Source organism: Gossypium raimondii, chromosome 12 (assembly GCF_025698545.1).
Source record: "Gossypium raimondii isolate GPD5lz chromosome 12, ASM2569854v1, whole genome shotgun sequence".
NCBI lineage: Eukaryota > Viridiplantae > Streptophyta > Magnoliopsida > Malvales > Malvaceae > Gossypium > Gossypium raimondii.
The window spans coordinates 46,665,500-46,689,637 of record NC_068576.1 but is presented as its reverse complement, the minus strand read 5'-3'; the positions used below and the strand labels follow the sequence as shown (position 1 = coordinate 46,689,637).

General features: G+C 29.8%; 1 protein-coding gene across 5 annotated transcripts; it reads left to right on the top strand.

Moving 5' to 3' along the window:
• The first annotated feature begins 6,946 nt into the window (after positions 1 to 6,946).
• On the top strand, positions 6,947 to 17,624 carry LOC105764536 (serine/threonine-protein kinase STN7, chloroplastic). Of its 5 annotated transcripts, XM_012583154.2 has the most exons (12): positions 6,969 to 7,031; positions 10,008 to 10,063; positions 13,127 to 13,554; positions 13,645 to 13,734; positions 14,054 to 14,176; positions 14,292 to 14,390; positions 14,658 to 14,826; positions 14,917 to 15,010; positions 15,910 to 16,003; positions 16,088 to 16,144; positions 16,806 to 17,219; positions 17,315 to 17,624. In XM_012583154.2, exons 2-12 carry the CDS (start codon positions 10,021 to 10,023, stop codon positions 17,474 to 17,476), a joined length of 1,773 nt encoding a protein of 590 aa, XP_012438608.1. In that variant the 5' UTR covers positions 6,969 to 7,031; positions 10,008 to 10,020; the 3' UTR covers positions 17,477 to 17,624. The 5 variants fall into 5 exon arrangements, with proteins under 5 accessions (XP_012438609.1, XP_012438607.1, XP_012438608.1 ...); XM_012583155.2 differs by lacking the exon at positions 10,008 to 10,063 and having other exon boundaries at positions 6,947 to 7,031; positions 13,056 to 13,554; XM_012583153.2 differs by lacking the exon at positions 10,008 to 10,063 and having other exon boundaries at positions 6,950 to 7,031.
• The last annotated feature ends 6,514 nt before the right edge of the window (positions 17,625 to 24,138 follow it).

The following is a 24,138-nucleotide window of genomic DNA, read 5'->3' as shown; positions in this document are numbered from 1 at the left end:
CTATTTCATATATGCATTTTTAATACAAAATTAAGCAAAAAAAATTATCCATTTTTAAACATAACACCTAATATTAAAATAACATATTAGGGTGTAGATGGGTACACCTAGAGGCTAGGATGAAAAAAATATGCCAACTTTTGGCTTCAAATACTTGGTAAGCTAATGGGGGTATGGCATCATTAAGATTAATTAATCACTTTGGCTGACTTCAACTTTTAATGGTTCATTGTATGTGTATATATAATGTATTGGTTTTCAATATTTAATAATCAACTTTCTTCGTTGGTTTTTCACTTTCCCACAATAATTTTTTCTCTAAATTATTTTATCCCTTCATATTTTTAATTTTTAAATTGCATTTTTTTGTCCATTTATCTTAAAATAATTGAAAAAGTTAAAATTTTTTTAACTTTGTTGACATGACATACACGTGGATAACCATGTGGATAATACATCAACATTTAATTAATTTTTAAAAATATATAAAACATTTTAAAATTAAAAACATTAAAATTATTTAAAATTATAAAAAATTAACATTTTAAATATTTTACTCATATTCATCCATGTGGTAATCCACGTATATGCTACATCAATAAAATTAAAAGAAAGTTAACTTTATGGTTACCCTTCCAATAATGTCATTTTCATGGTTTGAACTTGAATTTTATTCTTCGAACACAATATGCCTTACGATTACGCTAAACATTTATTGCTAATTTGTTATTTTCTTATATCATTCTTTTATTTAGGGACAAAGTCAAAAATTTATTTTAAATTATATTTTTAAAGAGTCAAAGTATAATTTTATCATTGTATTAAAATATTATTTAATAATTTTTAATGAGACTAAATTGAAATCTTACCACTGCATTTTAACCATTATATCAATTTTAAAGGGATTACAAATAAAGTTTAGCATTTTAGGGGGCTAAGGCCTTGCCAACTCTCTTCTGTGTCCTTGCCTTGGTCATCCTTTAATCATTCTTTTTGGAACTGAATTGGTTGATTGGATTAATTGAATCGAAGATATTGGTCTGGAATAAGGGATTTGACTGGTTGATCGGTAAATCGGTTGAATTGACTGGTCAAACTAGTTCAACCGATCAATTGATTGGATTAATTGAACCGATTTTCTCTATTTTTAATTTTTTAATAATTTATTCAATTGAATTAAACCACCATTTTAAGTGAAATTGATGATATAACCGGTGCTTTTTTACCTCCTCACTTTCACTGTATTTTCTCACCTTTCAAACATCATTTATATTCTCAAATCATGGATTGAATAGAAGTAGGGATTTTGCACAGATAATATAATTTGATATGAAATTGAAGGTGGTTTATATTTATATAATTAAATAGGACGGGCATTGACCAAATTTACGTGAAAAAAGAAAAAATCTATGTCGTGTTTAAACAGGGCTACGAACACTTGGGATTTGGAAACCAATGTCTTCATTGACTATTCCTTCTCCACTTGAAAAGTTTGGTTAGTGGGATTAAACAACTAGTACTACTAAACTCATAACCATTTCTATCAAGGGAAATAAAATGTTGAGTACCTTGTAAGCAACGGCACACAAGGAGAATTAGCTTTTAACTTAGTTCCCTATCCTTTATTTAAAATTTAATTGTTTATTTTTTAAAATAAAAGTAGAGTTGTTCATGGCGGGCTGGGTCAAGTAAAAAATTTAAGCTCAAGTTTAAAATTTTTCCCAAGCCTGGTTCGAATAATATTTTCATATAAAAATAAATTTAAAAAATATAATACATCAAATACACTAAAAATATTAAAATAAATGTTTCCCAACAAATGGAAAAAATGTACTTAAATAACATTAAGATGAATGCAATTTAGCAATTAAATAACTCTAAAATTAGTAGCAAACTTAATAATAAAACAAGAATTATATAATATCCAAATAATAACAACAAATAATAGCGATATAATAGCAAAACAATGAAATACAATAAAAAAGCAGCAACAATATTTCTTTTCTACAAATTCGGGTCGGGCCAAAAAAAGTTTACTTGAGGCCTGACTTATTTAGAAAACGGACATTATTTTTTGCCCTAACCCATTTTTTAAGCCTATATTTTTTGTCTAAACCCTTTCATTTTTTGAACGGATCTTCGGGTTGGCCACAAATCTAAATAAAATGTCAATTTTAAATAAGAGATTGTAAACTAAAAATATATAAATTAAATGATATTTAATTACATTTAAGGTTTAGAGTTTTAAATGATATACATTTAAATTTGTTACAATAAATTTTGATTACGTTTCCATAAACATGAATTTAATAATTAAGAAAGTACAATATTAAAATTAAAAAGAAATATGCAATAGATTTTGATCATACTTAAGTAGTTTTGAATATACAAATAATATTTAGTTAAAACCTTTAAAATATAATAAATGAGTTATTTTCGTTAGCAATAAAAACATAAATTATAAATGGTAATCATATTATTTGTTATGTTAAACTATTGTTTAAGTCCTTATACTCTTTTATATTTAAAATTAGCCCTCTACTTTAATTTAACAGATTTGAGTTCATTTACTTTTTAGATTTAAAATCCGTATCCAATTATTAACACTATTTATTTTTTATTAACTTCGTTGTATGATATTTGAAAAAAACATTCTCCTTGTAGGCTTTAACATCATAATGGACTTCTATTTAATGGAAGTTTCTTAACGAGATTAACGATTGAAGTCGCATTGTAAATCTTTAAAGTAGAGATTAAATTCCTTAAAAAGTAAAATATAATATCAAAACTTTAAACATATTTATCCTACTTGCTGAATCTTATAAATTTAATATAAAAATTTAAAAACTAAATATAATATTTTTAATCAAATCTGGGAATGACACGGGATAATAAACTAGTATATAAATATAAAATAGAAGTATGAATTGTTTTATTAATCAAGAGATTGACGGTAGCTTAAAAAGAAGAAAAAGACATTGACGGTAGGTTATGGAAATAGTTTTTTATTATTATTTGGGTTCCTGACTTTGGTATGTTTTCTCATATTAGTCCCTAATTTCTTTTATCATATTGTTCCTATACTTGTCAACCGTTACACAACTAAGGACTTGCTACAAATAATGTTTGTTTTAATTTTTTATAAAATTGCTGGCACAATGGGCTAATAGGATTGTAGCATGCGTAAAAATTCTAAGATTATTTAAAGTTAAATTATATTTGTAACTAAAGTAAATAATTATTTGATAAAATGAATTAAATATGTATATTTAATTGAATAAAAGAAAAAAAAATCTTACTTCCTCCATCGTGACCCCCTGTTAACAGCATACTTTAAAATTAAATGCAGCCATTAAAGCCCCCGGGAGTGAATGGATTGCATGCTTTAAATACAACCCTATTCAACTATATTTAAGCCTAGTCCGAAAAGATGAAGAAGGACCTAATAATTTGGGTCTTATGAATGAATGTGTTGAAACCCAAACAACCCCATTTGAAGGTCAAACACTTAAAAAGACCCAAACCAAAGCCCAAGTCTGGATTTCCCTTTTCATATTTTGTTCACAATTTTCAAAATTGAAGTGTGGGTTAGATGCACCATGTTAACCTATATAGTACAATTGTCCAATGATGAATGTTAAAGGGAATTTGGTGTTGAAATCTAATTTCTAAGTGGTTGGTTCTCTTTAAATTGATGTTGGAATCCCATATGATACGATCTAAAGTTGATTTTGTGTAGTGGGGTAAAGAAAAGTAAGATTCTTTGGGGGAAGAATATCAGAATGGCATTGCAATTGTGCAGATGTTATTTAATCCTTTAAAAGGAAAGCACCACACTTTTGACTTTGCCCTCTTTGGGCATTTAATTTCTCAACTACATAGATTTTATTCATCAACGTCTTCAATGATAATATTTTAGCCCGTTTGTGAATGTTCAAAAACACGTAAAAGAAAGGTTCATTTCCAAGGGAAGGGCCGTTTGAAAAACACACCTGAGGCAAAAACCAAAAGAATATTAATATAGGGAATGCTAATTTCATCTATAGATACTGCTAACCTTCCTTTGATTCACTAGTCTTCTTCCTCCAATCAACCTGAGAATCAAAGCAGTTTCTACCAAATTCTTCTCCTTTTTCTTTTTTTTTGAGTTGAATTAAACCCGAATTAAGCCTTACAATGGGTTCCCTTTGTCATCCATACTTTTTGAGGCATTGCTGGTTCATTAGGGTTTTCTATTTTCATGCCATTTACCAATAATATCATCGACTAATATACTTTTTAAACAAACCCTTATATTATTTTTGTAGTTAAAAAGGATTGTTTAAATAAAGTGTAATAATTTAAGGGGTTTTTACCATATTAAGCCAATACCATTCCTAGCTTGATTCTTACTTGTTGCTACCTTTTTCAAAAGAGTTATCAAAATTGACATTTATTAATTAGTAATACATCCCCGCTACGCCGGGGATTTTAAAAACTATTTTATTTAATTAATAGTAAATATTTGAAATTAATTTTATGTTAAGTTTTATTAAATCATAAATATTCATTTAATTTTTTAATGAAAATTAAATTTGCTATAATGATTTTTGCAAGTGAATTAGAGATGATATTTAAACCGACTTGCAGATTAATGTACCAAAAACTTTGTAAATACATAATTTTAAATTAAAAATAATTATTTAAATGCTTTTATTTTTAACTTTTTTCTTAATTGGTCAAATTTAATCTTAAATTTATTCATGACTCAACTTTTGGATAAACAACTTTAAATATATCATTCAAAAACAAAATAATTTTGACTAAATTGGATCACCTTTAACAGTTTATTTCAGAAAAATAAAGAAAAGATATGAATCGAGTGATGACATAAAAATAACATAAAATAAATTATTAATGTGTAAAAATTCTTCTCTCTTCTTACTTTCTTCACACTTCACAACCACCCAACCAGAAACAAATAAATAAGGGACAGTTGTTGGTTGCTGAGCTGCAGTGCTAAGGAATCATCTTATATCATCGCAATTCCATTAAAGAAATTACATTTGGCCCATATCTTAAATCGAATTACAGAAAGATCACTATGAACCAACACTTTCTCTTTCAAGAAGACAAATATAGAAGAGGTAGGGAGCTTGGGGACCTTAGTCAATTTAAATCTTGGTTTAATTGTGTACCAAATTTTGGATAAAAGATGTTAGTTTGGTGTCTTAACAATTAATTATTTAATTTAGGTTTTTTTTTAATTGTACCCCTCAAGTCTCAACAATCAGCTCTCCGCAAAATTTTTCTTTGCCGCTGCAAATACCAGTGATGGATCAAATGAAACATCATTATATGATTTTTAAATAATTTTAAAACCTGTTTAAATTGATTACCATCTAAACAAATCTTCCAAAAATAATATCATGAATGAAATAATGTTAATAGTTATAATTATATTAATGTAAATAATACATTAATAAAATATTTAAAATGATCATTTAATGGAATAAAATTATAAGAAGAGTGCAAAGGATAAAAAGTAATGGATATTTATTTTCAATTTCCATACTAAATCATTTCTCCTCTCTCTCATCATCATCATGGATTTTTCTTACTTCACCAACACCATTCTCTAGAACTCACCTGAAAAATTCTAAATTTTAAAAAGTTAGAACAATGCTTCCACCCCAAATATCTCTATAAATACCTAATTATAAGAGGGTTTTTTCTTCTTTAGATGTTATGTTATTGGAGAGAGAAAGATTTCATTTAATTAAACTATGCCTATCTTCTTCCACTATTTTGTCCATATTAAAATTTTATTAGATAAGAAGTAGAATGAAAATTATAATAGAATCATGAGTTATGTTTGTAATCTATGGTTAACCCTTAATTATATATACATAATCGCTAAGCAACACAAAGTAAAACAATGAAAGAATGATAAACAGAAATTCATTCATAACATTGAAATCCCACATTTGAAAAATCTCAAACTATGCCTAACCTAAGATTGAAAATAAGCCACGTCGCACATCTAAAACTTTTGCTTAATTACTTTCAATATTGAATGTCAGATGATTAAAATTTCAGCATAAAATAATTACGTATTAACTTTTATCAGCTGTTGTTATACTGTCCACAAGCTTCACGATTGAAATTTTGTTATTTTTTTAAATAAAATTTAAAAGTTTTCTTTCTCATCCCACTTAATATATATATATATATATATATATATATATATGAACCCAAGGTTAAAACTACTCATTTGTTAGTCTCTCCTTTTCCAAAAATTCTAGCGTACACTTCCTAATATAAGCTTTTTATAAGTTTTCATATAAACCAAAATTTGTACCCCATTATTCCCATAAGCTTCTAAAATTTCGTTAGATATTTTTATATACCAAACATTTTTAGTTGTTGATTAGAAATTTTGATTTATCAAATTCTAGAATAAAACAACTATTGCCAAGAAGGTTGCCGTCCGCCACCATCGGTCGCCTCTCTTTGATGGCTAACTTATACCAAAAATAATCTACCCTAACATTTAAGAAGGTTTTGCCAAAATAAGTATAATAGCTCGATTTTAAGCCTAGTCGGAACCGTGGTTTCGGGACTACAAATCCGATGAGAAAAAAATTATTTCTTATTATATTTTTATGGTTTACAATTTCACGGAAAGATTTCGTAAAAATTTCGTTCGAAAATTTCGACGTTTGAGCACTCAATTTAGTCAAAAGGGCTAAATTGTAAAAAATGCAAAAGTTGAGTTCTAGAAGCTAGAGGTGTCAAATTGCTATGAAATTTTAAATTGGAGGTCCTTAAATGGTAATTAGACCATTGGTTTTATGGACAAAAATAGACATGAAATAGGTGAAATAAGATATTTTTAAGTTAAGGGCATTTTGGTAACTTGATAATTAAAACAAATTAAAAAGACAAAATAAGGCCAAAATCATCTTCTTATCATCTTCTTCTCCAGGAGTGTTGGCCGACTATTATGTGGACTCCATGGTTAGGATTTGTTCATTCTTTCAAGCTTCATGGTAAGTCCGTTCTAGCCCCGTTTTTCTTGTTCTTTATATTTTTAGAATCCTAGTAACTTGCTTAAGCTATTTTTATCATTAATTCGAGCTAGAAATTATGTTTGAAAAATTACCCATAGATGAAAAGTGTGAATTTTGATATTCCATGATAGAATATGAATCTTAGAATTATGTTAAATGATTTTTGCTAAACGATTTTCAGTGAAAACGAGTGAAACGGTATAATTGTTAAAAATTATTATTGTTCATAAGTGCGCTTTAGAGAAAGAATTTGATGTTGCTATAGAAGGAAATATTGTTTAGCATGTCATAAAACATAAGAAAAAGAAATAAAATTTAATTTCCGAGCCTAGGGGAAAATCGTAATTTTGTGAAACTTTAGGGGTAAAAATATAATTTTGTCAGAATGTGATTTTTGGACTGGATTAAATAATGTGAGTGTAAAATAAGTTAAATGTGTTATTATAAGTCAAGAAAGATAAGGAATTGACTTTGATTAGTGAAAGAGAAAAAAATGAGAAAAAGTGAGAAATTTCTCGATTGAATATTCGGAATAAAAAGGGATACGAATGAAGTGACAGAAATGATCACATGTGTGACATGTACTGTGTGTAGGTCACTATGTGAAAGTGAAAGTGATGGTCACGTGTGTAGTACTATGTGTAGGCTACTACGTGTACCGGAATGAAAGGTCACATTTATAGTACTATGTGAAGGCTACTACGTGTATCGAATGATAATAGTTAAATGAGTGGTACTATGTGCAAACCACCGAATGTTTGCTATTATACCGACATGTTTAACGGGATATGAGAAATTGCAAACCAATAAGAATATGTGATTGAGATGCGATGAGTTGCAAAAGAGTCACTGGAGTGATGAAGTTTTGTACCGTGCTTACAAAATAAATTGTTATAGTGTTATGTGAATGAGTGAATTTGAAACAGAATAGATTTGGACAGTGACAGTGACGTTAGTTTGAAAAATCACCAAAAATAATAGGAATTAAGTTAGTGGTTGAGTGAGATATGGAATTAAATCTTAATGAGTCTATTTTTACATAAAAGGAACAAAGCAAGCAAAAGAGTTATACATTTTGAGATATTTGAATTTTAGTGGGGAAGGGTCGGATTGATTTCAGAATCCCCTATTCTGACTTTGGAAAATAATTAAAAATTGTACAAAAATAATTATGAGTTATAATTTATATGCTTAGAATTCTTAATGAGTCTATTTTCAAAGGAAACAAACAAAAATATCATCCGAAATCTGTACAATGAGATAATTCATTTTTAGTGAAGTGAGGTCAGAGATGTTGAGCAGTGAAATAGGGGAATCTTTAAAGAATAAACTGTACTAATTGGCCAAGTAAAAAATTCTGAAAATTTTATGGTAAGAAGACATGTGAGTCTAGTTTTGGGGAAAATTAACAGAACTTAATTTGGAGCTCTTTAGCTTCAGATAAAAATGTTTTAGTGACTCTGACTCAAATAGACAGTTTTGAATTTAAAAATAAGTGAATAGTGAAATTATGTATAATGCTAATTAAGCATGTTTTATACATAAAGGATGTGATATGGAGAGGAGGAGGAGGATAATAAAATGTATGAATGAATTGTGTATAAATGGTCATATGCCCGATTATAATCGGTAAATGTTAAATTGAATGGTAAATATGTATTGATCTTGAAGGACTATTGCGGTATTGAAATGCAATTGATCAAATGTTTAAGAAATTTAGTCATGATATTTATATGTGTGAAAATAATGATATATGGATGATTATATCATTGAGGTTGCATTGATTAATTCGGTTTATGTGATAGAAATGTCAAGAACATTTGTCTTTGATATGTGATGATCATGTAATGCCATGAAAATTTGCTTATTTGTGTGGTTTAAAATATATCTATATTTTGTTATATAACTTATTTTGTAATCTCTTTGACGATAAAAATTAATTCAGTTACTATGTGAGGTGAATTATGATTTGTGAAGCATATCTATATTCGCAATAATGGATAAAATATATTTATGTCATGGGTGAATGGTTAAACACTTGGGTTAGTATAAAGTGTATATTTAGTAAGGTTTGTTGGAAAAGAAATAACAGGTTTTGGTTTATATCGAATAGAGAAAATTTGTACTATCTTTGTGGCTAATTTTGTTAGCTTTGTGAGAGATGAATGGATAATGTATATATATATATATATATATGTGACAATTAGCTTACTAGATAGTGAGTAATTGATATATTACATTAGTTAAAAAGGAAAATTTGACGATATGAGAATATGTAATGATACGGATAAGTTCAGGTACTCAGGACGAATTCAACAAGTAAGTGAAAATTTATAAATTCATACGACGAGGAAGTGAAAGATTGTGAGTATATTTAGCCAAGAAAACCTTAATTAGCGACTCGAGAATAACAACTTGAAATTTTTAATTTAGATGAAATTTTACAACTTGGTTTACTACGGTTAACAGTGTATATGTTCTGGTAATACCTCGTACCCTATTCCAGCATCTAATACGGGTAAGGGGTGTTACAAATGTAATAGCCCGATTTTGGGCCTAGACGAAACAGTGGTTTCGGGACCACAAATTCGATGAAAAAATATTTATGTTCATTATATTTTTATGGTTTACGATTTCACGAAATGATTTTTTAAAAATTTCGTTTGAAAATTTCGACGTTTGGGCACTCAATTTAGTCAAAAGGACTAAATCATAATAAGTGCAAAACTTGATTTCAAGAAGCTAGAGGTATTAAATAGCTATGAAATTTTTAGTGGAAGTTCTTATGTGATAATTAGTCCATTAATAAGTTAGTGGAAGATATTTGTTTTATATTTTTGAAATTAGTTTGAAAATAAAAGGGCAAGTTGGTAATTGAGTTAATAAAGGTATAATAAGACAAAATTTAAAAGTTATCATCTTTTTTTTTTCTTTCTTCTTCAACCGTTTATGAAGAAAATTGGCAGCCATGGATGAGCAAACATTCGGCCAAGCTTCTATGGTCCATGTAGGTACAATTTTTATCCCGTTTTTAATATTTTTTACGTTTTTAGAGTTCCGGTAACTTAATTTAGCTAATTCTACCATTAATTCGAGCTAGGATTTATGTTTGGAAAATTACCCATAGTTGAAAAGTGTGTATTTTGATGTTTCATGATAGAATATAAAGCTTAGAATTATGTTCATAAATGCACGTTAGAGCAAGAATTTGATGTTGCCATAGAAGGGAAAAATGTTTAGCATGTCATAAAATATAAGAAAAAGGAATAAAATTTGATTTCCGAGCCTAGGAGCAAAATTGAAATTTGGTGAAATTTTAGGGGTAAAAATGTGATTTTGCTAAAATATGATTTTTGGACTAGATTGAATAATGTGGGTGTTAAATAAGTCAAATGTGTTATTATATGTGTGAAATTGAATTGAATAATGATTGAAAGTGAAAAAGTGAAATTATGAAAAAGTAAAATGTGCAACAAAATAGTTTTGGACAATAACAATAGTGTGACTTTGAAAAATCACAAAAAATGGTGGAAATTGAATTAGAGAGTGAATAAGGTATGAAATGAAAGATTAATGAGTATATTTTTACATAAAAGAAGCAGAACAAGCATAAAAGTTATAGATTTTGAGATATTTGAATTTTAGTGAGGCAGGATCGGATTGATTTCGGAATCTCCTGTTCTGACTTTGGAAAATAATTAAAAATTTTAAAAAAATAATTACAAGTTATAATTTATATGCTTAGAATCCTTAATGAGTCTATTTTCAAAGAAAACAAACGAAAATATCATCCAAATTCTGTACAATGAGATAATTCATTTTTAGTAAAGAGAGGTCAGAGATGTTGAGCAGTGAAACATGGATGACTTTAAAAAATAAACTGTACTAATTGGACAAGTAAAAAATTTTGAAAATTTTATGGTAACAATACATGTGATTCTAGTTTCGGAAAAAATTAACAGATCTTAATTTGGAGCTCTGTAGCTTCGGATAAAAATGATTTAGTGACTCTGACTCAAATAGACAGCTTTGAATTTAAAAATAAGTGAATAGTGAAATTATGGATAATGCTATTTAAGCATGTTTTATACATAAAGGATGTGGAATGGAGAGGAGAAGGAGCACAATAAAATATATGAATGAATTGTGTATAAATAGATGTGTTAATTTGCTTAGAATGAACTATGTGGTTATGATGGTATTACATTGATGATGGAAGCTAAGTTATATATATGTATTTATGAGAATAAGTTAGAGGCTTTACGACCTCATTATCACTCCCTCATCAGTATTGTTTTATGATGAAAATTATTTTTATGAGATGAGATATGTTTTTCAACCGAATTAATTACGACAAGATATAAGTAAACACTTAAATGTTTGAGTGAAAATGTATTGATTATGAGTTGAAACTCATGAAGGTATGGATCAAAGAGTATAACATTTTGTTATTGATAAATGCTATAATTATATGAGCACATGAGTTATGATATTTGGATTATGATGCTATATAGAAATTTCGATTGTGAATTAGTGATTTGAGTTGGCATATGAATTATGTGTTGAGAACAAAAAGTGATTAAAAACAAATGTTTATTAAATGCTTTGAGAATGTGAAATTAGTAATGAATTGGCTATTTGTGATAGTATGTGTCACGCACATTTATGTGTAGGATAAATTTGAGGTTTACTATACTCACCCCCATATCAGTAAAATGTTACAATGAAATTTGTAAAATTTTGGTTGAATAAGCTTATGAGTGCAGTGTTACAGAAGTTTGTGTACGGAAGATTAATAATATGGTCGGAAAAGTGAATGAATTAGCAAATGAAGACAATATAAAAAGAGAGAGATATTGGATAGTTCTGAAAAATACTCAGATTATGTAAAGTTGCTGTCACAAAAGAAGTTAAATCTGATTAAATGATTTATTCAGGTGTGATATTTAAAGAAAGAATTAATCGGAAGTTTGTCTGGATCAATTTCTGTTAGTAAAAAGATAATGTGAAAATTTTGATGACAGAATTAGACAATTGAGTAATGTTTGTATTGTATTAATAACTGAGTACAGTAGCTATAATGGGCTAATTACTATGATTCCTTTTAGACATTCTGTGTGTACAATTATCCTCAGAAGTATATGTGACTGTTTAGTTTCAAAAAGAATTCTTATCGTATGAGAACATTAGCTAAATATATTAATAGATGAAAGAATTATTGGTTTGTTTGGGTTATGTTCGACATTGCCATGTCTTTTTCTGGTATTTATTCCCTTGTGTGAATATGAAAATCGACTATAAAGTCTGAGTGAGGCTAATATTTTGTTTCTACTAGCTATTGTTCTGTTGAATATACGTGAAGATTATATTGCCTCTTTTACTTTAGATTCCAGTATTTATGAGTGACATTGATCTTTCTAAACATTTTCTGGGATATTATCAGAATACATATCATTCTACATGAGTTGTAATTTTCTGATTTTTGTATAGCTTCAGATGTTGAAATATCGCTACCCTGGTTTTCTTATGATTCTATGTGATTATCTGTAAGAGATATCTATTTGACAGAAATGACTATATCTATTATAATTATAATTTATGTTCTGAATTTGGGAGTACTACAGTACCGTTACCAGGGTTATATAAGTTTTGCTTCTACATCGATTGTTGATCAAATTATATTTGATTTACTCCATGTTTAGATACTTTATTAATAGCGGGACATTGATTAGAATCTTAGTTGTGAATATATTTAGCCACGTAAACCCTAATTAACGACTTAAGAATAACAATTTAAAAGTTTTAATTTAGATGAAATTTTATAACTCGGTTTACTATGGTTAAAATTGTATATGTCATGGTAATACCTCGTACCCTATTCCGGCATCGAATACGGGTAAAGGGTGTTACAACAAAAATTGAAATCAAATATAAAAAAAATCGTAAACTAAAAGACAAATCAACTAGTGGTCTAAATTTAAAGTCGGTTCATGTAAATTGCAGTGTCTCTTTCTCTGAGTTTCTGCTCTTTCGGTAAGGCTTCCCAAATTAGCCTACTTCTCTCTCTTCTATAGGCATGGCCACAATTGCATCCGGTGGAGCTTCCATCGGCCTTATCAATCCTTGCAACTCCCATCAACTTATAAAACACCCATCTCCATTTCTTGGCACCAAGTTCAAACTCAAGCTCTCTTCCAAAGCCAGCCCCTCAATTCCTAAAACGCCTGGAGTTTTGTCCTTGAAAGCTCAACTCATTGATGTAGTTCGTGATCTCTTTGTTGGAGTGGGGGTGGGGTTGCCATGCACCGTCATGGAGTGTGGTGATATCATATATAGAAGCACTTTGCCCAAGCCCGATGGGCTAACCTTAACTCTACCGGGTGTTATTTTGGCTGTGGGTGCTTTGTCTTATCTCTGGGCCACTCCAGGTGTCGCTCCTGGGTTTTTCGACATGTTTGTTCTTGCTTTCCTTGAGAGGTTATTTAGACCAACTTTCAATAAGGTGAGTGAGTTCATATCTAGTTTTTGGGGGTTCATATTTCTCAATGAGGATTTGTTTTATGGTTAAAAAGCTTTGTTTCTGGTTTTGCAGGATGATTTTGTTTTGGGAAAGAAGCTGGGCGAGGGTGCTTTTGGTGTCGTCTATAAAGTTTCATTGGCTAATAAGAAGCCTAATTCAAAGGTTAGGCTGCGTGTTTAAGAAATCCACTGTGTAAACAACTGTGTTCCTTTCATAATTCCTTTACCTTTACTTGCATGCGACAATTAATTATCAATCTACTATTTGAATTGGGATGTTAAGCTATTGAATTTGGTTGCGTTAATTAGAAAGTACTTTCAGATATTTGATTTTGCAAACAAAAGGAATTGGTGTATGTTTACTTAGGCTTGCATGGCCACTACTCAGAGGCAATTGAATAGACTCTTTGCATGTTTAAAATAGTGGAATTGAATATGGGATGTCAATAGTTAACAAATTTAAGGGTTTTGTTCATTGTCAGAAATATGGTGACTTGGTAGTGAAAAAAGCTACAGAATATGGTGCGGTGGAGATCTGGATGAATGAGCGTGTTCGAAGAGCTTGTGCAAACAGTTGTGCTGATTTTCTATACGGCTTTCTTGAGGTCTTAATGCTTATGACTACTCTCAATAGATAAAGTTTAGTTTGATTTCTGATGGTAATATCATTTAAGCCTTTTTCTCTTCGTACTGAAACTGTTACCCTTAAACCTCTTGTAGGGTTCCTCAAAGAAAGGAGAAGAATATTGGCTTGTATGGCGATATGAGGGGGAGGCCACACTTTCAGATTTGATGCTGAGCAAAGAGTTCCCTTACAATGTTCCTACTTTCTCTCATTAGCTTTTTTTCCTTGGAACACTTGTTTATCAACTAACATGTTAATCCTCAGTGAATTTTGCCCCTTTTCTGCCTTTGTGGTGTAATGCTATAGGCGGATAGTCAGATTATTAGATGCCATTGAATGTTAATTGCTTTTCTTGTTAAGGACTGGCTTAGAGATTTAGTACTTTTGACTTTCATAAATCAGCACTTTATCTTAGTTCAGTTTAAGCTTTTTAATTGCCAACTCCTTTTGTATAATATCAGGTAGAAACAATGATACTTGGGGAGGTTCAGAACTTGCCCAAGGGCTTGGAAAGGGAAAATCAAATCATCCAGACTATCATGAGACAGATCTTATTTGCCTTGGATGGTCTTCATTCAACTGGAATTGTGCACAGAGATATTAAGCCACAAAATATTATTTTCTCTGAAGGTAATAGTAGTAAGCTTGACTTGGTTGATGAAGATTTTTCTAATGCAAGAATTCCTAGATTAATTCTTTGCTGTTTTGGAACTTGAGTAGGGTCTCGTACATTTAAAATCATTGATCTAGGAGCTGCAGCAGATTTGAGAGTGGGCATCAACTACATTCCAAAGGAATTTCTTTTGGATCCAAGGTAAATTCCCTATCTATAAGCTACATAAATATTATCCAGAATGTTGTCGTTGTAATGCAAGGCAGTTAGGGCTTTAACCTAAGAATAGGATTTGATCTATGTCATGCTGCAAAAGATATTGTGGAATACAAACTTATGAAGTTCATCCTTTATAAGCTTCCCTCCCTATTACACTACTTCAACATTTCATGCTTTAACCCTGATTTCATTTACTATATATATAGGAGGGTTATTCAACAGTACAGAGAACTCAACAGCTCAAGAACTTCATTCTTTAAAAGTCTACATGTTTTAGGCTCAAAATCCAAAACATTTCAAAGCAACGAAGTAAAAAAAAATCAATTATAACCATCACATAATGCACAAACCCTCCATAGTTTCATCTTTTGTTCTTGTTTGTTGGTATAACACTATTGTAAAGCATTTGTTTTCATTTGATATTGATTGATTTGCCTTGGCTCTAGTAAACCAACACCCAAATGATATGTGAATACAAATCAAACAATGCGATATTGCACTATTATCAAATCATGGACCTTAAGTTACAGGATTACTCCTCTATTTCGCATTTGCATAGAAAGATTAACAACTCTGATGACAATTTCTCTCGATAGCTCTTTCTCAGTAACAATTAATTATCTGTATTACTTTGTTCTAAAGCAATGGTTGATCAACACTTAAGCAGAAATTAACTGCAGATAGGTGCAATGGGGGTGAAAGGGCAAAGAGTCGTTTATGGTTTTGTGTTTGGAATGAGTGAGCTGATACCAATTTCTGTTGGAGTATTGCAGTTTTCTACAAGAAACTCTTTAAATTGACATCTGATTCATACTTCAAAACATAGTATCCAATTCTATATAATTTCTTCTTTAGGGGTTCAATTTTCTGTGTTTTCTTAGATATGCTGCACCAGAGCAATATATCATGAGTACACAAACTCCTTCTGCACCTTCTGCTCCAGTGGCAACTGCACTTTCCCCTGTTTTGTGGCAGGTTTGTCCCAGTAGATTCTTCCATGTCTATTTTCACCTTTTGCTTTCATTGACACAGATTTCTGTTGTTGTTATTTGCTAACAGATGAATCTGCCAGATCGATTTGACATCTACAGTGCTGGTCTCATTTTCCTTCAAATGGTGAGTGGCAGATAATGCTCAAGTAGTCATCTTTATTATTGTTTTTTTCTTCTTGAAAACCTTTTTAAGGTTTTTTGCTAAATTGATGCAAAAGATGATGCTGAAAGCAGTTAGAAGTCAATCTTATCTAAATTAACATCACTTTGATATTAAAATTTTAAGTAACAAATCAAAGAGATAGTTTGCAAAAAGCAGCATTGTTGGATTTGTGCTGGTAAACTTCAAGAAAAGAATGGATTTCCCAAGTCAAGTTCTGTACTACGATTGTAGTCTGGTTTTAAGTTGATTTCTGATGTATCAATGGGAAATATGGTTAAAATTTAAAAAAAAAAGAAATCTCAAAATTTCATTAGTGAATGAAAATCACATACAGAACATGTGAGAAGTGTGAAGATGATATGCTCAAATTGTGTTTACTTGAGAAAAAAATATTTTATAGGAAGTAGTTATGCACCATCAACAATCTATAGCTTCCAATGTATATGGTTGAACTTTTTAATATCTTTGGTTTAGTAACCTTCTAAAGTAGAAGAATCCATAATGCATGCTACTTCTGGGAAATGTATAATTTCTAGTTGTGACATTTGTAAATAGTAAGACTGTTGTGTTATACGACACCGAGGTTGCAATCAAAATACATTTAACAGTTTTCTTGAAACAGGCATTTCCATCTTTAAGGACGGACAACGCATTGATTCAATTCAACCGTCAGCTAAAGAGGTGTGATTACGACTTGGTTGCATGGAGGAACACTGTCGAGCCTCGTGCAAGCCCTGACCTTCGCAAGGGGTTTGAGCTGCTGGATTTAGATAATGGGATAGGATGGGAACTTCTGACATCAATGGTCCGCTATAAAGCAAGACAAAGAATCAGTGCAAAAGCAGCACTGGCTTACCCTTACTTTGACAGGGAAGGGCTATTAGCTTTATCCTTCGTACAGAATCTGAAGTTGCAAGTCTTTAGGGCTACACAACAAGATTATGGGGAAACTGCCAAGTGGATAATAAATTTAATGGCAAAATCTGGAACAGAGAAAGAGGGTGGTTTCACAGAAGCACAGCTTCAGGATCTCAGAGTCTGTATCAAACTATAGTTAATTAGAAAAGTATTTTTTTTCAAACACCATTAACTGGATAACCCTTTAAACTGATTTTTCTCATCATGGTGTAGGATATAGAGCCTAAGAAGAAGGCGAGTCCACAAAGAAATGCTCTTGCTTCAGCTCTTAAACTTCAAAGGAAGATTATTAGAACATTGAATGAGAGCATGGATGAGCTTAGCAGACGCAGTAAAAGCCTATGGTGGAGCAGGTGGATCCCCAAAGAGGAATAGAGTTTGTATATGTACATAATTTTTTCCCTTTCTGTTAACTGACCATTCTCATGATAAGGAACGTAGCTGGAATACTATAGGAGTATTTTGTGAATGATATAATTAGTTGAAGTCTATATAGTTCTGAATCAACCTAAATTGCTATGAAGCTTGTTGTGTCCTTTGCATTAAATTCTGAAGATAATAAGCCAATTGCCAAGATTTTTTTGAAGCAGTCAGTGAAACATCCTGCTCTCACACTTATTATTCAAGAAACCTAGATTTGAATGATTTTTCCATGTATATCAAAAAGACCCATTTGCATTGAATCGAAAATGGTCATACGGGAAATTAATTCAGGTGATGTGCTAAAACCTACCATTGTACAATGACCAGCAATGACACCACGATCATCTAAAACACATCCAAGCCTTGCCCGAATAATATTTTTATATAAAAATAAATTTAAAAAATATAATACATCAAATACACTAAAAACATTAAAATAAATGTTTCCCAACAAATGGAAAAAATATACTTAAATAACATTAAGATGAATGCAATTTAGCAATTAAATACCTCTAAAATTAGTAGCAAACTTAATAATAAAACAAGAATTATATAATATCCAAATAATAACAACAAATAATAGCGATATAATAGCAAAACAATGAAATACAATAAAAAAGCAGCAACAATATTTCTTTTCTACAAATTCGGGTCGGGCCAAAAAAAGTTTACTTGAGGCCTGACTTATTTAGAAAACGGACATTATTTTTTGCCCTAACCCATTTTTTAAGCCTATATTTTTTGTCTAAACCCTTTCATTTTTTGAACGGATCTTCGGGTTGGCCACAAATCTAAATAAAATGTCAATTTTAAATAAGAGATTGTAAACTAAAATATATAAATTAAATGATATTTAATTACATTTAAGGTTTAGAGTTTTAAATGATATACATTTAAATTTGTTACAATAAATTTTGATTACGTTTCCATAAACATGAATTTAATAATTAAGAAAGTACAATATTAAAATTAAAAAGAAATATGCAATAGATTTTGATCATACTTAAGTAGTTTTGAATATACAAATAATATTTAGTTAAAACCTTTAAAAATATAATAAATGAGTTATTTTCGTTAGCAATAAAAACATAAATTATAAATGGTAATCATATTATTTGTTATGTTAAACTATTGTTTAAGTCCTTATACTCTTTTATATTTAAAAATTAGCCCTCTACTTTAATTTAATGATTTGAGTTCATTTACTTTTTAGATTTAAAATCCGTATCCAATTATTAACACTATTTATTTTTTATTAACTTCGTTGTATGATATTTGAAAAAAACATTCTCCTTGTAGGCTTTAACATCATAATGGACTTCTATTTAATGGAAGTTTCTTAACGAGATTAACGATTGAAGTGCATTGTAAATCTTTAAAGTAGAGATTAAATTCCTTAAAAAGTAAAATATAATATCAAAACTTTAAACATATTTATCCTACTTGCTGAATCTTATAAATTTAATATAAAAATTTAAAAACTAAATATAATATTTTTAATCAAATCTGGGAATGACACGGGATAATAAACTAGTATATAAATATAAAATAGAAGTATGAATTGTTTTATTAATCAAGAGATTGACGGTAGCTTAAAAAAGAAGAGAAAAAGACATTGACGGTAGGTTATGGAAATAGTTTTTTTATTATTATTTGGGTTCCTGACTTTGGTATGTTTTCTCATATTAGTCCCTAATTTCTTTTATCATATTGTTCCTATACTTGTCAACCGTTACACAACTAAGGACTTGCTACAAATAATGTTTGTTTTTATTTTTTATAAAATTGCTGGCACAATGGGCTAATAGGATTGTAGCATGCGTAAAAATTCTAAGATTATTTAAAGTTAAATTATATTTGTAACTAAAGTAAATAATTATTTGATAAAATGAATTAAATATGTATATTTAATTGAATAAAAGAAAAAAAAATCTTACTTCCTCCATCGTGACCCCCTGTTAACAGCATACTTTAAAATTAAATGCAGCCATTAAAGCCCCCGGGAGTGAATGGATTGCATGCTTTAAATACAACCCTATTCAACTATATTTAAGCCTAGTCCGAAAAGATGAAGAAGGACCTAATAATTTGGGTCTTATGAATGAATGTGTTGAAACCCAAACAACCCCATTTGAAGGTCAAACACTTAAAAAGACCCAAACCAAAGCCCAAGTCTGGATTTCCCTTTTCATATTTTGTTCACAATTTTCAAAATTGAAGTGTGGGTTAGATGCACCATGTTAACCTATATAGTACAATTGTCCAATGATGAATGTTAAAGGGAATTTGGTGTTGAAATCTAATTTCTAAGTGGTTGGTTCTCTTTAAATTGATGTTGGAATCCCATATGATACGATCTAAAGTTGATTTTGTGTAGTGGGGTAAAGAAAAGTAAGATTCTTTGGGGGAAGAATATCAGAATGGCATTGCAATTGTGCAGATGTTATTTGCTTTGTGGTCCTATTTCACACTATTAAGGTTATATAATGGCATGTATTTCCTGACTTCACATATGCTATGTTTGGTCCGAGAACCGACTAAACCGTAACTCTGATACCAATAACTGTAACACCCCTAACCCGAATTCGTCGTCGAAATAGGGTTACGGAGCATCACCGAAATTTAGAAATTAATTTTCAGACATCTCATTTCATCTAGCATTCATATTTGAAACCAACCAAAATCAAAATATTAATAAGCCAACGTTGGCTAAATTAACTTATACATGTCATTATAACTAGAATCAAATCATCCAAAATTACCGATAAAACCAATGGATAGTGTGATATATCTCCAACAAGTTTTCAACCCAATCGAGCTTCCGATAATCTGTAGGGTAAATAAAAAAAACAAATGCGTAAGCAATGAATGCTTAATAAGCTCGTGTAGTCTTTAATCATATTAGTTCCTTTAAAATATGAAATCTATACATATCATGGATAAGCCAATGTTGATACCACAATACCCATGAAGTTATATTCATCAACTTACAAGGTAAATAAATCCACAGTATCACTTAAACACATTATCCCAAGCTTAGTAGGATTTTATATAACTTTAACTCTTCATAATTTCTTTATTTTCATTTTCATTTCTTTACTTTCCATGCTTATTCCATATGCGTGACACACAAGTCATAAACATTTCATTCAACCACAGTCACAAGCTAATGCATTTCCAAAGTCTTTTTCGAATTGATCACATGATAAGTTATTTCATAAGAAATATTATAATCTAAACCTTACCACTTTTTAGTGAGCGCTAGCATATTTTCACCTAAATACTTTCCAATTCAATACATTATATAACTAATCATAATACCATTCAACCAATAGCTTGAAACTTGCCTAAGCATCAAGCAAGAATATTAGTTAGTGCACTTGCACACATTACATATAAACTCATCATTCATAATTTTCTTATATCAACATATTAAAGATAATCATACATTTACATGTCATGATACACATCATTCTCTTGTCGTTTCGTCATAGACATATATCATTCATTTCATTATTTCGATATTTCTTGTACCATCATTTTTATGAATTTCGTACATACCAGTAATAGTTCATTTCAAATTCATGTTATCTCACTTCAGGATTTTACCCGTTATATCATTTAAATATCAATGGTTATATTTATTTCAGATAAATACCAATAATAATCTATAAATCTTTCAATTCAATCACATGAGTCTTTTACCATTTCTTTCTAAATCGAAGAACGACTTACGGATATGAGCACATCGTTCTTTGGTGCCATATTCCAACTATGGTCTTGCATATATAAACACTGCCATAGTCCGACCATGGTCTTACATTCATAGTGCCATAACCCAGTTATGGTTTTATCCGTCAATTCATTCTTTGCCACAAAACGATTGTACTCAATCCCGCATTCAATCCAAATTGAGTATTAAATTTGATATTATATTTCCAATAATAATTCAATTTCATGTTTTCTATTGCCCTTATTATTTTCCCATATTTATCCCGTTGAATTTCTTGGAAATTCGATGGATTTTCAGATGTACACTTTTAGTGTACAATTCTGGGTCCGTCAATTCATATTCATGTGCACACATTTCCATTTCAGAGAGCACACTCCCACGAACCTCATCCTTATAGAGGGATTACCAATCCAGGCTAAATCCCCTACAAGAGAGCACACTCCTGCGAACCTCATTCCTTACAGTGGGTTTACCAGTCCAGGCTAAATCCCCTGTAATATAAACTCATAGAGTATTGTCGGGATTACCAGTCCAAGCTAAATCCCCTACAACGACAATTACTTTAATGAGCTTGGATCTGAATTACCAGTCCAGGCTAAATTCAGACCCTAATTTAGATTACCCGTCCAGGTTAAATCCATTTTCCACATATTCTTCGGGAGGGCTATATCAAGATCACCCATCCAGGCTAGATATTTTTCACAAATATTCTTCGGGAGGGCTATATCAGGATAGGATCACCCGTCCGAGCTAGATCCTTTCTTACCGTCAATTCCTTTTCAGAAATCCATCGAATTTTCCATTCATTCAACCGAGATTTCTTCCCCTTTTTATCAAATATATCAATGTTTCATATATTTTCATACAATGAACATTCAAATCATATTCACATCAATAACAAACATTTCAAGCATTTAAGAATATAATTCAAGTTACACGAACTTACCTCGTTACTTGTTCGTGTTTACAATTTCACTAATCTAATGTCTTTTCTTTTTCACGTTCAAGTCTTGTATTTGAGTCATTCGGATCTTTCTAAACAAATTTGATCATCATTTTCATTCATTTCATATTCTGATATATTCAATTAATGCTCTAGGCAAGATTATTATTTTGCCCCTAAGATTTTAATTAATAACGATTTTAATCCTTAGGCTCAGGAAAATAAATTCTTGTAATTTTAATCCTTGTTTTAAGCCTAATTATTCCCATACATATTGATAACAGCCCATGAATTCTATAAAATATTAGAATTTTCATAATTTCAACACTTTTCAATTTAATCCCTAAAACATGTTTTCACCCGATCTTGTTCTAAATTTCATTCAACTTTGTAATTTAAATAAATAAACAATCCATTTCATGCAATTTGGTCATTTTTGACATTTTTACAAATTACCCATAAAGTTTTACTTTTATTCAATTTAGTCCCTAATCTAAAACGTGCAAATTATCCATGCTAACTGAATATTCATATATATATATATATATATATATATATATATATATATATATATATTCCTCCTCCTCCTATCCATTCCACATCCTTAATTTATATAACATGCTTCTATGATTTCACAATTTACTTGTAAATTTATTCAAAGCTGTCCATTTGAGTCATAGTCACTAAATTATTTTTATCTTGAGATACGGAACTCAAAATTAAGATATGATAAATTTCCTTTAAACTAGACTCACATATCTTCTTACCATAAAATTTTTAGAATTTTTAGTTGAGCCAATAAGTACATTTTATTCTTTAAAGTCACCTCGTTCTGCTGTCTGACAATTCCGACCCTTCTTCACTAAAAATTAATTATCTCTTTATACCAAATTTGGATGATGTCCTTGTTTGTTTCTCTTGAAAATAGACTCATTAAGGATTTTAAACATATAAATTATAACCCATAAATATTTTTTTACAATTTTTAATGATTTTTCCAAGTCAGAACAGGGGAACCCGAATTCATTCTGACATTGTCTCACAAAATTTATTATATCTCATAATTTACAATTCCATTACTTACAACATTTATTTTATGAGAAACTAGAGTCAATAAGATTTAATTCCATATTTTATTCATACTCTAATTAGATTTTCATAATTTATGGTGATTTTTCAAAGTGAGCCTACTGTTATTGTCCAAACTATTTTAGTACAAGATGATTATTAGCATGTTTGTAACACCCTTATTTTCTTTCTCTACACTATTTCTCATCACTTTCTCTTATTTTCTCTTGACTAACATATCAAGAACATAGGACCATATATACAAAACTTTACATTAACATCATTTCCATACTTTTCAATAATATCAACCTTAAAAATATATTAAAATCTTGATGTACTTACCTTGTCGTATTGATTTCAATCTTTAACTTGATTTTCTCTCCTCTAGCTTCTATTACTTGAATCTAACTTGATATTCTAACTACCCATAGTCTCCTTGTTATCTTTCTCTCTTGATGGATATGGAAATTCTTTTAATTTCTAGATGAAAATGGTGAATTTTTAGTGGAAGGACTAAATTGTAAAGAAAGTAAAACTTTCTTTCTTTCTCTCTTTTCCTCACGTTAGTGCATGAAAAAATGGTGGGTTGTATGATTCTTCATCTTCCTTTTCTTATGTATATACTAAATAAAATAATATTAAAATATTAAAATATCATTTAAAAATCAAATTAAAATACTAATAAACTAATATTTATTTATTTAATCTAAAATATCTACAACATCATCATTATCTTCTAGATTTCTCTCTCTTTTAATTCACCATTTTGCCCTTTATGATCTTTTTAAATTCCATCCTTGAGTCATCACTAAATTTGGTAAAATTGCAATTTAGTCCCTTAAATTTCTTCACCCTTTTCAATTTGGTCCT